General features: G+C 41.8%; 1 protein-coding gene across 1 annotated transcript in view; it reads left to right on the forward strand.

The window, feature by feature from the left end:
• The first annotated feature begins 484 nt into the window (after positions 1–484).
• gfra4a (GDNF family receptor alpha 4a) overlaps positions 485–13,183 on the forward strand; it is a 206,079-nt gene continuing 193,380 nt past the window's right edge. Inside the window, exon 1 of the mRNA XM_055006067.1 lies at positions 485–1,236. Within this exon, the coding sequence (XP_054862042.1) occupies positions 1,194–1,236 (43 nt within the window). The 5' untranslated portion in view covers positions 485–1,193. The remainder of the gene's footprint in view (positions 1,237–13,183) is intronic.

Genomic DNA, 13,183 nt, shown 5'->3' on the forward strand with positions numbered 1-13,183 from the left:
GTTTGACACCCCTTAACGGCACAAAAGCCATTACAGCTGTCAGTATCTGCAATTTGAATATTCTTCATGATTTATGGAGCTTAATCCAATTATTCTGGGCTCGTGGCTTACAAATTTCTTGTAGCTAAAATGGAAAAAAGGCAGAAAATAATAACAGTGCAGCTTATGTGGAGCGTCAATCAGGCCCTGCTGTCCCCGAAACCCAGATCAAACTAAATTATTCTTTGTTCTGCTTTGAAAAGGAGAGCAGCAGGAGCACATTAGACAGCAGGTATCCTCAAACAGCCCATGCTGGCTGCAAGATGGTCTCTTCATTTCCACCATTAAGAGGCACAGTGAGTCAGCCTGGTTCTGCTTCCTCTGTAGGGGCCCCTGAAAGATCATCTCCTAATCAATGACTTTTTTCTCCCGTATTTCTTATATTTTGGGGGAAGTGAATAACCTACTTGCAGTGTGGCTCTGCCTCTACCCGCCCGTACAGACTATGCACCATTTTACGCAGCTTTGTTGTTTCCATTTTTATGGCACAGTGAAATAGCCTATCGATTGTCCTATTTCAACTTCGGTCAAGATTGGATTCTCTCTCTCTCTCTCTCTCTCTGAAACCGGGGCTGTGCATCTTCTTCTCCTCCTCCTGTGGGGTCGCTGAAGTGGGGGAGTCGCGGGTCGGAGTGCGCAAAGCAAAAAAAAATTACGCAGTTTTTCCAGACGGCGCGCAGGTGGAGGCGAAAGAAGGAAGCAGGACGCACGGACGGAACGGGTTTTTTCTCTCAGATTTTTTATTTTTTCCTCCACGTTAAAGGAACGGTCTCTTCCCCCCTCTTCCTCCCTTCCCGTCACCTTCTAAACATCGGCTCGATCTGGCGCATCCCACCCGGGTTCTTTTCCTCTCCCTCCTCTCTCATCCTCTACGACAAAAAGTTTGACTGTTAAAAAATGATGCTCCGCTCCGCTGGTGCTTTTTCACGCACTGCTGTGGATTCCGGCGTCAGCGCAAGTGGCCAGTCATCACTTGAGAAATAGCTGCGATTCTTCTTTTTTTTAAGTCCCCTTTTCTTTTTTTTTTTTCTCAGAATTTGCGGTGCCAATTTCCAGCAAACAGAGGGCTTTTTATTCCCCCCCACCCACCCCCTTTTTGCACATCCTCATCACCGCTCGCCCCGGGATTGCATCTATTTGAATTCATCTCCGTTATGGACTTCCTCGGACTGTACTTTTTGCAGCTGGCTCTCATCGGTAAGTTGATAAAAACCAGTTTGTATTTTTTTTAAGAATTGGTTGTTGATTTGGATGCTGCTGCAGCTCCAGTCCTGCTCGTTTTTCTCCCCCCTTTTCGTTCGCTCGCTTTGGTCAAAGTTGCATGATGTGTTTGGAGGGGGAAAGGACGCAGGGGGAAGAGGAGAGATTTGTGAGATTTATTTCTTGGAAAAGCCGCTCAGATGTCCGCTTGTGTGATGTGTGATGATGTGTTGGATGAGAGGAACGGAGCGGCGGGACTCTGCTGTGGCCACATTTTCTCCTTCAGATGGTTGCGTGTCTTTTCTCAGGATTTTTTCCCTTCTTTTCTGTGTGTAAAGCTGCAGGAAGCGTTCCGTTTTCTACTCTGCATACATTTAAATGTACCAGCAGCGGATGAATGTGGGGAAAAGATTCACAAAAATCAAGAAAAAATGCCACCAAAAAAAGCTGCCCGGCTGCAAAAATGCCTATGCAGACAAGTGTGTGTCAAACTGTGAGTGTGTGCGCGCGCCTGTGCACCTGGCTTTGCAGGTGAATCGTGTTGTGCGCGCGCGTGTGTGCATATGTGTGCGCGCGTGTGTGTGTGTGTGTGTGGTGGAGGCGGAGCGAAGGTGCATGTGTGTATAATAAGCAGTCAAAGTGGAGTCTATGATCAAATCAAACTGTGGATTCATGAGCAATGACCACCAGCACTGCAGACACACACACACACACACACCTACACACACACACACACACCTACACACACACACACACACACACACACACACACACACACACACACACACACACACACACACACACACACACACACACAGCTCTCCTCATTGTACCAGGTGGTGCAAGTCATTTTCAATGTCAGTGTTCTTTGCTGCTTGTCACATTCACACATGCAACAACAAACCTGCCCTCCTGATTTCACTGCACTCTTGTTCTGCTCAATTTTCCACGGAGAAAGCAAAAAGAAAAGAAAAAAGAAAGAAAAAAGCCCCACAGAGTGAACGCGGGCTGCGAAACAGGACGTGCAGATGGAGGGATTTGTATTTGTGAGATTTATAGCCTCAGTGATGACAGCCCTACGTCTCCGACTCCATTTCCTTTTTCGCTGCAGCTGTGATTTCAGCCACTCTCGAGGTGCACGCTGACAGCCGTGCATGCTGGGAGTGCACTGGCAAAGAAATTTAAGGGAGGAGGGTGGTGGTGCTCCTGGAAGAGATGTTCACCCACCAACACTACTACTTCTGCTGCTTCTTCGGCTAATACGTCTCCCCTCCCTCCACTACCTCCCGCTCAAACCGACTCCACTGTCTGCTCTCACTTTTCACATCATATGTAAAACGTGTGTCACCACACTCACGCTGTCACTCAAGATATGAGCCGGGTGGGTAAGTGGCGGTGCGATGAGTGGAGTGGAGTGGAAGGAGAAGAAAGAGGGGGGGAAGAGGCAGTCGCTGCTCGTCTCTTCTCTGCAGATATTCTCACCTTGTCAAAGAGATGTGTCAGAGTCTCTCATGATCCCGTCCATCAGCCACACGGGGGGGAAGACGGAGGGGGCATTTCAGAGCATTCATGCGGAGGAAGGTGGGTCGGTTGGAGTCCATCTGAGGTGGAAACGGGCCTCAAGAGCTGCAAAAATGAGCCTTGAAGTGGACTAGTTTGGCCGAAGGGTCCCATGTATTTGTGGATTCTGTTTGCGTGCAACAGGAACTTGCAAGGCCTAAACCCAGCTTCAAAAAGAACTGCCCTGCGGTGTCCAAGGCTGCAATAATAACCATCCCATCTAATGAACGTCTCTCTCTGATGAAGCGTGGTGTGTGAAATGGATGGACGACCGATTAGCGTGCTGCGTTTTCGCATTTCGTTAACTCGCAGGGCTAAAGTCTTGTGCAACAAGGAGGAGTGGATGGAGGGGGTGGGGGAATGGGGGGGCAGACAAAAACAAGCATCCATTTACTTCGGATTCAAATTAGCATATTTACTGCTCAGTCTTGTGATGCTCCAGTGATTATCTGCCCGCACCGCTCGGAACGTTTTGCAATCATTACCGTAATTAGTTGACCAGGTTCGTCTGCATGTTATTCTTCTCTAAGTGGTACGGAGTGAACGAGCACGCCCTGCCTCTCCATTTGCAACGTGGCAGAGGGTTTTTTTTTTTTTTTTTAACATATGGTGACTGATCTTACGTACACGGCAGTAACTGGCTCTTCAAGTGGTGATGATCATAAACGCAAATGGCAGCTTGAAGATGTGTTTTTACCAGAATGAGTTTGTGGTGGAAAGGAAGTGTGACCAGATACATAAAACTGCACAGATACACACATTTTTTACACTGGTTACACTGGAGCACCCAACTTTTTTCGCTTAGGTGTACCCAGAAGTTTGTGCTGCAACTACAGTAAGTCCTTATGACATCCGGTGTTTAAGAAGTCTGGTTGGGTTGCCCAGATAGCTCAACTGGTTGAGCGGGTGAAGCCATAAACAGGGGGCTATAGTCACCGACACAGCAGCCTGGGTTCGATTCCAGCTCACGGCCCTTTGCTGCAGGTCTTCCCCCAACCTTCTACTTTCTTGTCTGCCTCTCAACTTAACCTGTCAAATAAAGACAAAAAATAATTAATAAGGAAATAAGGAAGTCTTGTTCCATCATTCCGATGTACGGAGTTTGCGATGTTAAAACAAATTTTGTGCAGGAAGTAGTTGAAGGGTGAAGTGGACGAATACATTACTGTACAGTGTTTTTATGTCCTAGATTAAATGCTGTAGGAGCGGAATTCCGGCGTATGTGGAGACCCCCCGTACTACATTTTACTTTTTTCTGGGTTCCTATTCTGGACACAATAATGAGAATATTTGCAGACTGGAAGAAGGAATGCAGATAAATACTTCGTATTTTTAAGTTGCTGTTTTTCAAAACTATGACCTGGGACTAGGACATGATCCGATCTCAAAGACTGGTATCGGGCCGATAAAGGTGTTTTTTTAGCACAAAACCTAAACTTGATCTTTGCTTCCGTAAAGGGAGAGCACAACATGTTTTCATTGTGCTTTTTATTACATTTTTTAAAATTGTTTTTTTGCCGTGTTTATTGTTTGTTCATTGTGAAAGCTTGTGTAACTGCTGCATGACAAATTATCCTTCAAGGGACAAATAATAAAGTTGAAGTATGTGGAGGGATGGTAGAGATGCAAATTTTGATGAACTATAGCCAATGATTTACACCATTATCCATCTGAAATCTATTAATTGATAACATACAATTGGGCACATGATATCGGTCACAGAGGCAGCTCAATTCCACTTGCCAATGCAATGTTGAAGCTTTTGCTTTGTCTAAAACATATAAGTTCTGGTTGGAGGTCATTAAGCATCACTGAAGTCTTTCTCATGGTGCCCGTTGCTAGCTAAACATCCACAATGCTCTCTGCTTGCCAACGTAACCTGCCTGTTGTCCGAGTGACTACCTTCTTGGATTGCCAAACAGTAAGATGCTCCAACAGGTGGCATAATGGGGTACTGCAGCTAATCTACAACACGTTTTGTGACTTGGAGGGAATACAGGGTTTTGACATCTTTTGAAGCTTTACCTGAGCTTATCAATAAGGATCATGACCAGTTATGTAATATTCAGCAACAGTTTGCAGAAGTATGTTTTTCCGAGTGCATTGCAGAGCTGTTCATTTGTTTTGTCATGTTAGCATATACACTGGATTGAATGTAATGATTTTATTGCACCTCAAGTGTTTATTATGGAAGAAAACGATATAGAATTGGGACTTGGTATAGACCGATACTTAATAATGAAAGGCTCAGATTGCATGGGGGCAAAAATGTCGATGGGGCTATCCCTGTCTGGACTTAATGGTCGTAAAAGATACCTCATGTTTGGATACTTTTTATTTTTTAACATTTCTGACTCCTTGTTTTGGTTTGCTGCTGTCTGGTACTGAAACTCTGCTGGTAGGGATGCTGCTTGACCTGCCATGTATAGGTTAATTTCTTGAACAAATAGTGCTTTTTTTTTTTGACATTTCAGCTCAGAGTGTCAGCTCCCCTACTTCCCTTTGGCTGCACACTTTGCAATAAATACACTGCGTGTTGGGCGTTGTATCATATGTCTGTGTTTCCTACAGACTGAAAATTGACTTGCAGTGGTAGATTACACAGCATGACCATGTCTGTGCAGAGACTTGTGCGGTTCAGAGACAGAGAGTGTAATTTAAGTTGTTTCTGAAACTGGAAATTATAGATATCCCCTAAATACCTCATGTGGAGACTATCAGTAGCAGTACAAGGAAGCTGTGCACAGAGAAGCCTCTAGTCGCTGCTCGGACAGGTGTATGACCAAAAGTTAGTTGAAAAACAGTGAAATGAGACATTTTAATGTGCATTTCAGCTCAGAGTGTCAGTTCCCAGACATGCAGTTTAAAGGTGGAGAGTGTAATTTAGATTGTTGTCTGAAGCAACAAATTATAGGTGTCCCCTAAACACTTCTTGTGCAAATGAACAGCATGAACAGAGAAGCCTCTAGTCGCCATTTAGACAAGTTTGTGACCAAAATTAGTTTGAAACGAGAGAATTGAGGCGTTTTAATGTTCATTTCGGCACAGAGTATCAATTTCCAGACATGTTTCGGCTGCACTCTGTGCAATAAAAGCAGTGCATAATGTTGTATTGAGAATTTACACATGTTGGTAGGTGGTGCAGGATTACTAATGTTTATGCAGAAACTTGTGCAGTTTGGAGGCTGAGAGTGTAATTTATGTTGTTAGCTGTAATTTACAGATATCCACCAAACTCCTCATGTGCAGGTACACAGGAGAAGCATCTAGTCTCTACTCAGACAAATGTTTGAACAAAATTAGTTTGAAAAGAGTGAAATGAGATGTTTTAATGTGGATTTCAGCTCAGAGTACCAATTTCCAGACATGCTTCGGCTCCTGTTCTTGCATAAAAGTGGTACATAATGTTGTACTGAGAATTTCCTTGGTGTTGGTGGGTGACTTCAGCAATGTGTGCAGAGACTTGTGCAGTTTAGAGGCAGAGAGTTTAATTTAAGTTGTCTTCTGAAGCTTCAAATTACAGATGTCCCCCAAATGCCTCATGTACAGACTAATAAACGGTGCACAGAGAAGCCTATAGTCCCTATTTAGACAAGTTTGTGACCAAAATTAGTTTGAAAACAGTGAAATGAGGCATTTTAATGCCTCGGTTGAAACCAGGTGATTCTGTCTACCTGGACATTCCGCCTGGAGACTCTTGCAGATCTGCTAAATGTCAGCTGCACCAGTGTGACCAATTAAAATTTTTAGTCGAGCTTGACAGATTTGTGGTCATATGTGCGACCAAACTGGTTTGACACTGGAGCTCAGAACAGGCAGAATGGTGAAGCTGTGGATTGGATTTGTCACTGAAAGAGGCCCAGCACACTGAAAAGGGCAACTGCTGCTGTTTTTCTGTTTCCCTAACAGCTCATTACATGTAATCTGTTTCTGAATGGTAGCTGTCATCAGTTAATCAATAGAACAAAAAAAAAAGAACAGAATGTGCCAAATTACAGAGGCAATAAAAAACAATTACTTGTTAAATTATGGAAAAAATAATAATAATTTTGATTATAAAATTATAGGATGTAACTGCGTCTTCCAGAATCACAGTCTGATCAGAGCAAAAATGAAGGATATTATTGGTTTTATTCATCACTCATTCTGAACTGCACATGGTTTGGTTGTTAATAGTATCAGTGCAGCTTTTCACACCACTAATTGGAACAAAACAGTCATTATGATTTCATATTTTCCAGAGCAAAGTTACCCAAAAGTAATTACAGTGTTGAGACTAAAGCACTGAGAGTAAACTGACTGCTGATTACCATTCCTCACCAGGTAATTATTGACTGATTAACTTTACAGCTCAGTTGAATTTTAAAGTCGTTCTTCTTTACTTCACATTATCAGTCACTGCTTAAACTATCATACACTCTGGGGCTGCAAAATATACAATATCTGATGTTCTCTGAAGTTATTGTTGCTATTTTTTTATGTGTTTTGCCGAACGATCACAACTAGCTCTCTGTAAAACGAGTCATGTGTCAGTTTAGATCTGGATGCAGTTGGGAACACAAAGCACAAATAAGGAAATTTCATTTGGGGAAAAAGTTCTCAGTGCAGCTTCATTGCATTCAGGGGAATCAAGGCTACATCCAGGGTAAAGAAATTGGTCTGTCTGCCTCCTCTGAGGTGGATTTCAGTGTGATTGTATGAATGTGAGAGCTGGATTGTGGCTTTAACAATCAAAGCTGTGCTCTGATTCTTAGAGGCTGAGCACTGATGATGGAAAGGAATCAATCTCTTAGAGATACATATTTTTTTTAGCAGTTCTGAAAAGCTGTATGATCTACATTAGACTTTTTGGTAAGTGTCACTATAATGTGTGTATATACAGGTAAACACTGTATGTGTATGTATTTACATATACCTGTATGTATATATGGATAGATGCTCTGTATTAATGTTGACAGATGTTGCAGTTTCAATACAAGTCAATGTTTTTGTGAGAATGTATGTTGACATTGAAGGTTTATACCAAGCAAGCATGTTCTTTCACATGTTGAGAACATGATCTATAGGCAGGAACATCTCTATAGCACCACGATGCTTCATTTCTAATTGTATCTTGTGACACGTTTTGCCTTTATCCAAAAAACATTGCAGTTCTGATACTATTTAGATTCATTATTCAACCCCTACTCTCTATAGTGTCTCTTACAAAGGGCTAAAACTGCAGCACCCTGGTTGACTCTATGCTAGTTAGCACTGATGCTAACCCAAATCCAATCCCCATTTTCATTCAATGACTGTTTTAAGGTTTGATGAGCTCAAAAGCAGCCACAGAAGCAGAGGATGGAATTAAATCCATCCATGACTGTTGCATATTTGGAACAGATTCAGCAGAAAACGAAAAATCAGAAAACAATCGTTCGTGGCTTAGTTGTAAAATTCTGGAACTTCTCAGCTAAACTGGGATGAACTGCAGGCAGTGTTTGCACATCAGAATAAGTCAGGATACAAATGAATACAATAGAATAGAATATATTTTATTATTCCCACAAGGGGAAATTTGCAACGTCACAGCAGCAAAAGTGACAGTAAGAAAAGCAAGAAAACACAACTATAAATTAAAGAGGTGAGGTATACATACTATATATACAATATAAAAAAGAAAAACAGAAGAACACAAGGATACTCAGAACACAAATTGAAGAATATTTACCTTTTGTAGCAGTATTGGTGACACCTGTGGACAGAACATTGACCATGTTGATTCCATTTTTTTTAAGTTTTGTGAAATAATCAAAGAAATTCATTTTTTTGTTTTTGCTATGACGTGACATTTTAATTGTATTCTGCTGCACAAAGTACAATTTATAGTTGGCTTTACATGTAGTCCTGGTTGTTGTGTTTCCTTCGAGGTGTAGGACTTCATCTGACAGTGAAAAAATCAACCAGAATCTGGGCTTCGGAGGGTTAATGCAGCTTTAATTAGGAGTAAATATAAATAGCGGAGTTGTGGGAGCCACAATCGTATTATTGTCAAAGTTTCACAGGACAGATATTGCAGTGCAGAGGGACGGCGAAAGGCCTTCCACAGATCATAAGACGAACATTTCGCTGCACGCAAATAGCTTCTTAATTAACAACCCACATGCAATCTCGGCCAAATTAACCCACCCTCGGTCTGAGACAAACAAACCCAACGGCCTCCAGCGGATCCGAACCAAACCCTCTTCTGCGACCGTCAGCACTTATTCAGCCTAATCACTATGCCTTGTACGGGAACGCATAATTCGCCGCTCGCGCGTTTGGTAACCTTGAATTGTGACACATAATATTATGGTGCTTTTGCAAGGCATGCGCTTTATGCATTTATTCTGACAAATCTCGAATCCCACCCCCTCACCTCCTCCACCCCTGGAAACATGTATAATTCATGCTTCTCCCCGTAGCCGGTTGCTGTAGTTTCCTGATTTCTTTCTTTCTTTTTTTTTTTTTTTTTACCTTTTACCGTGGATACTTCCAAGTTCCAGCGTCAGAGAGGAGCATGGGAATATTGTCGGAGAATTATAGGAGCAAACAGAGCAGCAAGGGGAGGATGTGAATGTGAATAAGCCGTGTGTGACAGCGATGAGGAAGGGATTTATTTTCCTGTGAGGCTGGAGCTGTCGTTAGGCATCTAACATGGAGGAGATGCATATCCTCCGTAGAGTCTCTCAACCCTCCAGCAGATTTGCTCTTTGGATTGTTCCGTTTACGGGCCTCAAAATTTCCTTAAAAATCGCAGTTGTTGTTTATGCAGAAGCACCTGTTGCACCTGGTAAAGTGGCAATATAGAAATCCCCAATCTGCACCACCTTCACATTTGCAGATATCGTTTTATGACACTTGATCCATCTTTTGTGATTTATTGATTTAATTTGTCGACTGTCTACTCGCTGAGATAAAAAAAAAAAAAAACGTGGGGGGAAAAATGAAGGAGAAAGTTTCAGGAACGCCGCCTTCCAAGTGTCATTATGACTCAGTGACAGTTGAAACATAAAGTCAGATAGCTGTGGGTGTGTTTCGCCGGTGACTAGTTGACATTTATAACTGGTTGTTCTCGGCTGTCTCGCTGCTTTTCCTCACTGCACTCTGTTATCTCCGCCAAGACAAGTAACACTGGATGTATAAAGAGCAGATGGATGCAATTACAGGCCATTGGCGGCGAAGAAAAGAGCAAAATGGAGGCCTTAAGATGGAGATAAACATTCTGCGGAATAGAGGGGGAATCAAACTGTGGCGCTAATGCTTGTGGGGAGGATTTTTTTTTTGCGTGTTGAAACCAAAATGACAGTGCTCCTTATTATGTTAAAACCCTGTCATTTCCACCGGCTTTTGTTGAGGGACGATTATGCCACAGAGACAATTACCCTGCCCTTGCTGTTCTGAAAGGATATGGCATTTACTGCCACTGTATTCTGTAGCCAGACGTTTAACTTTGTAATGAAAAGGCTGCGAAATGGTCCGGGCTGATTGTGAGAAAGCCTAAAAGGCTGCAATTAATCAGAAGAAAAAGTATTTTTTGTGACTGTGGAGGGAGGGAAGGGGGGGAAAGAAAGGTAGCTTTGAGTTGACTTGGCAGAGAGAATGAGAAGTGGTAATGAAACAAGCTAGCAAGGCTTCAAGGCCCTTCATCAAGTGTCCGCGGTGCTTAAAGTGTGGCTGTCAGAGTGTGTTTAAGTATAAGGAACTTTCAGAGTGTCACTGCGACTGGTGCGAGCCATTATTCAGTCGCATACAATAAAAGCTCCTATTACTCTGCCGTTTTTATTGAGAAGGAGGTGACAATCATATTCTCATTTCACACGGACGACAAAAAAAAATCTCCCCGATAATCACGAGGCCTTCCATTCACGTGATCCCGTGCATTAATCACACGTGTCGGAGGAAGTGAGCGTTCTTTACTTCATTCTGACGCTCATCCAGTGCAGAGAATTAGTTTATACGAAGCAGGGACACAGTTCACATCCTCAACCTGATGAAAAATAGTCCAGATTCTCTGTTTGGGTCATTAGTTTGGTGCTTTTAAGCCTTTTTTGTCCCAGAAAGAGGCAGTTTATGATACAGAGACTGAGGCTGTTACTTTGAGAGAATGCTGTAATATGGACTGTTAGCTTTTTTTATTCTGTCCATCTACACGGAGGCGGCTGAAGCTAATCGGTCAGTTTTCTGCTTATTTTGTTCCCACAGAGGACATAAGTTCATAACAAGAGGAAAAGCTCCCCTGGACTTGTTTATTATAGACACTGAATGGAGAGAATCATCTGTCAATTAGGCAGGAAATACAGTGACATTTTACGTTACAGAAAAAAATGGGAAGCCCATAATATCTGCCAAAGAGTGGAAACTGACTTTCTTAAAATATGACAAAAATTGTAAGACAGGCTAATTTCTGATTCCAGTACGAAGGACTTTAGTCTATTTATCGAGGTATAGAGGTTATAATTTAAGTTTTAACATAATAAAGTACAACCAAATAACTTAATGTGGACACCTACATTATTACACACATAAAAGATTAATTTCAGTGGATACTGATAATTATTCATAATGTTTAGCTGGAAAAAAAGGTTTAATTTCAAATTTGAAGGATTTAGCGAGGTACAAAGGTTAGAATTTACGTTTAAACACAACAATGAAGCACAGACAAATAAATAAATGGGCACACATACTAAAAGTTTGGGCTCACTTAGATATGTCTTTATTCTTAAAAGAAAAACATATTTTTTCAATGATGATAACATTAAGTTAATCAGAAATACAGTCTAGACATTGTTAATGTGGTTAATGACTATTGTAGCTGGAAACAGCTGATTTTTAATGGAATATCTCCATAGAGGTACAGAGGAACATTTCCAGCAACCATCACTCCTGTGTTCTAATGCTACATTGTGTTAGCTAATGGTGCTGAAAGGCTAATTGGTGATTAGAAAACCCTTGTGCAGTTATGTTAGCACATGAATAAAAGTGTGAGTTTTCATGGAAAACATGAAATTGTCTGGATGATCCCAAACTTTTGAACGGTTGCGTACATAAAAATAAAAATACATTAAAAGCAAGTAAAATCAATTCTGAGATGAACTCACCTTAAGGAGAACATCAATAAGATATCATGAATGAACAAACTAAGTAAACAACAAACTAACTTCAAGTAATTTTGAACTTATTAACAAAATGAAAATTAAGTTAAGCTAAAGCTAAGCTAAGATAAGCCAAGATAAAAGTGGATGTACAATTAAGAAAAGGCTTTATATTGTGTTGATTCCACGACAGGACAGCCTGATTTTCATTGCATTTAGATGGAATGTATGCATTTGTTGGCAATCAGTCAAAGTGAGTTGGAAAATATATCAGCACCCTAATTATGGTCATGGAAGTGTTTTTAAATATTAGAAATGTGCTGAAAAATGTGTTTTAGAAGATGATTTGCAACCTTTCTCCAAGTTTCTGTTCCTCCTAATGAAAAAAAGTGGCTTATTTTTATTGACTCAAAGGTATTTGTCGATGCGAGGCCAAAAATATATAAATAAAAAAAGAAGATAATTACACCAGAGACGCAAACCGGAGCCCAAAGCTGATCAATCTCTGCCTTCACGGCCCACATGTAGGTCAGGTCATGCTAAACGAGCAACTCCTCCACTTGTCATCTTACTTTTTTTTTCTTCCCAGCGAACTCGGCGGCAAATGAGAGCAGGCGCTGTGTCCGGAGCAGGAACCGAATCGAGATGACATCCTGCAGCCCTTTTTTTTTTTCTTTTTCCTGTAGGGGCCCCGGGATCTGGGGAGCTAATTGGTTTCTAATCAGAGCTGCGGTTTGGTCGGCGGCGTTCCGCTCAGCCTGTTGAGATAGAAATAGAAGGAAGGAGTGTGAAATGGAGATTCAGGAATCAGGTTCGGCGCCAGGCTGTCAACTGACTCACCCGTCGGGAGGCAGGCAGGGAGGGGAGGAAGATGGGGATGTGTGGGAAGGGGCCAGATCGCTGCAGGCCATCCACCCGGCCTGTCTCAGATGTGTGCCAGATAACATTTATGAGGGTCTAGTGAAAGAGTTTGCAGCTCGACACTCGTACACGGTTTCCACTCTGTTCTCGGGCCACTCAGCTGATTTTTTATTTTTTGTCTTCCACGTCGTCACCCAGACAGATGGAAAAACAGCCCGTCGGAAACAAAAAATAAATAAAAAATACAACAAAATTGTGTCCAAGATTTGATAAAGATACAAGAGGCGAAAATCAGTTTATTGGCAGTAATAACAGGGCAGTTTGTGTGCAGAATATTTATCACACAGCGTCTAATTTTCACATTAAATTCAAATAATATCACACCATATGCTATACAAATATCTATTTTT

The sequence above is a fragment of the Amphiprion ocellaris genome, chromosome 20 (genome assembly GCF_022539595.1).
Source record: "Amphiprion ocellaris isolate individual 3 ecotype Okinawa chromosome 20, ASM2253959v1, whole genome shotgun sequence".
In the NCBI taxonomy this organism is placed as follows: Eukaryota; Metazoa; Chordata; class Actinopteri; family Pomacentridae; genus Amphiprion; species Amphiprion ocellaris.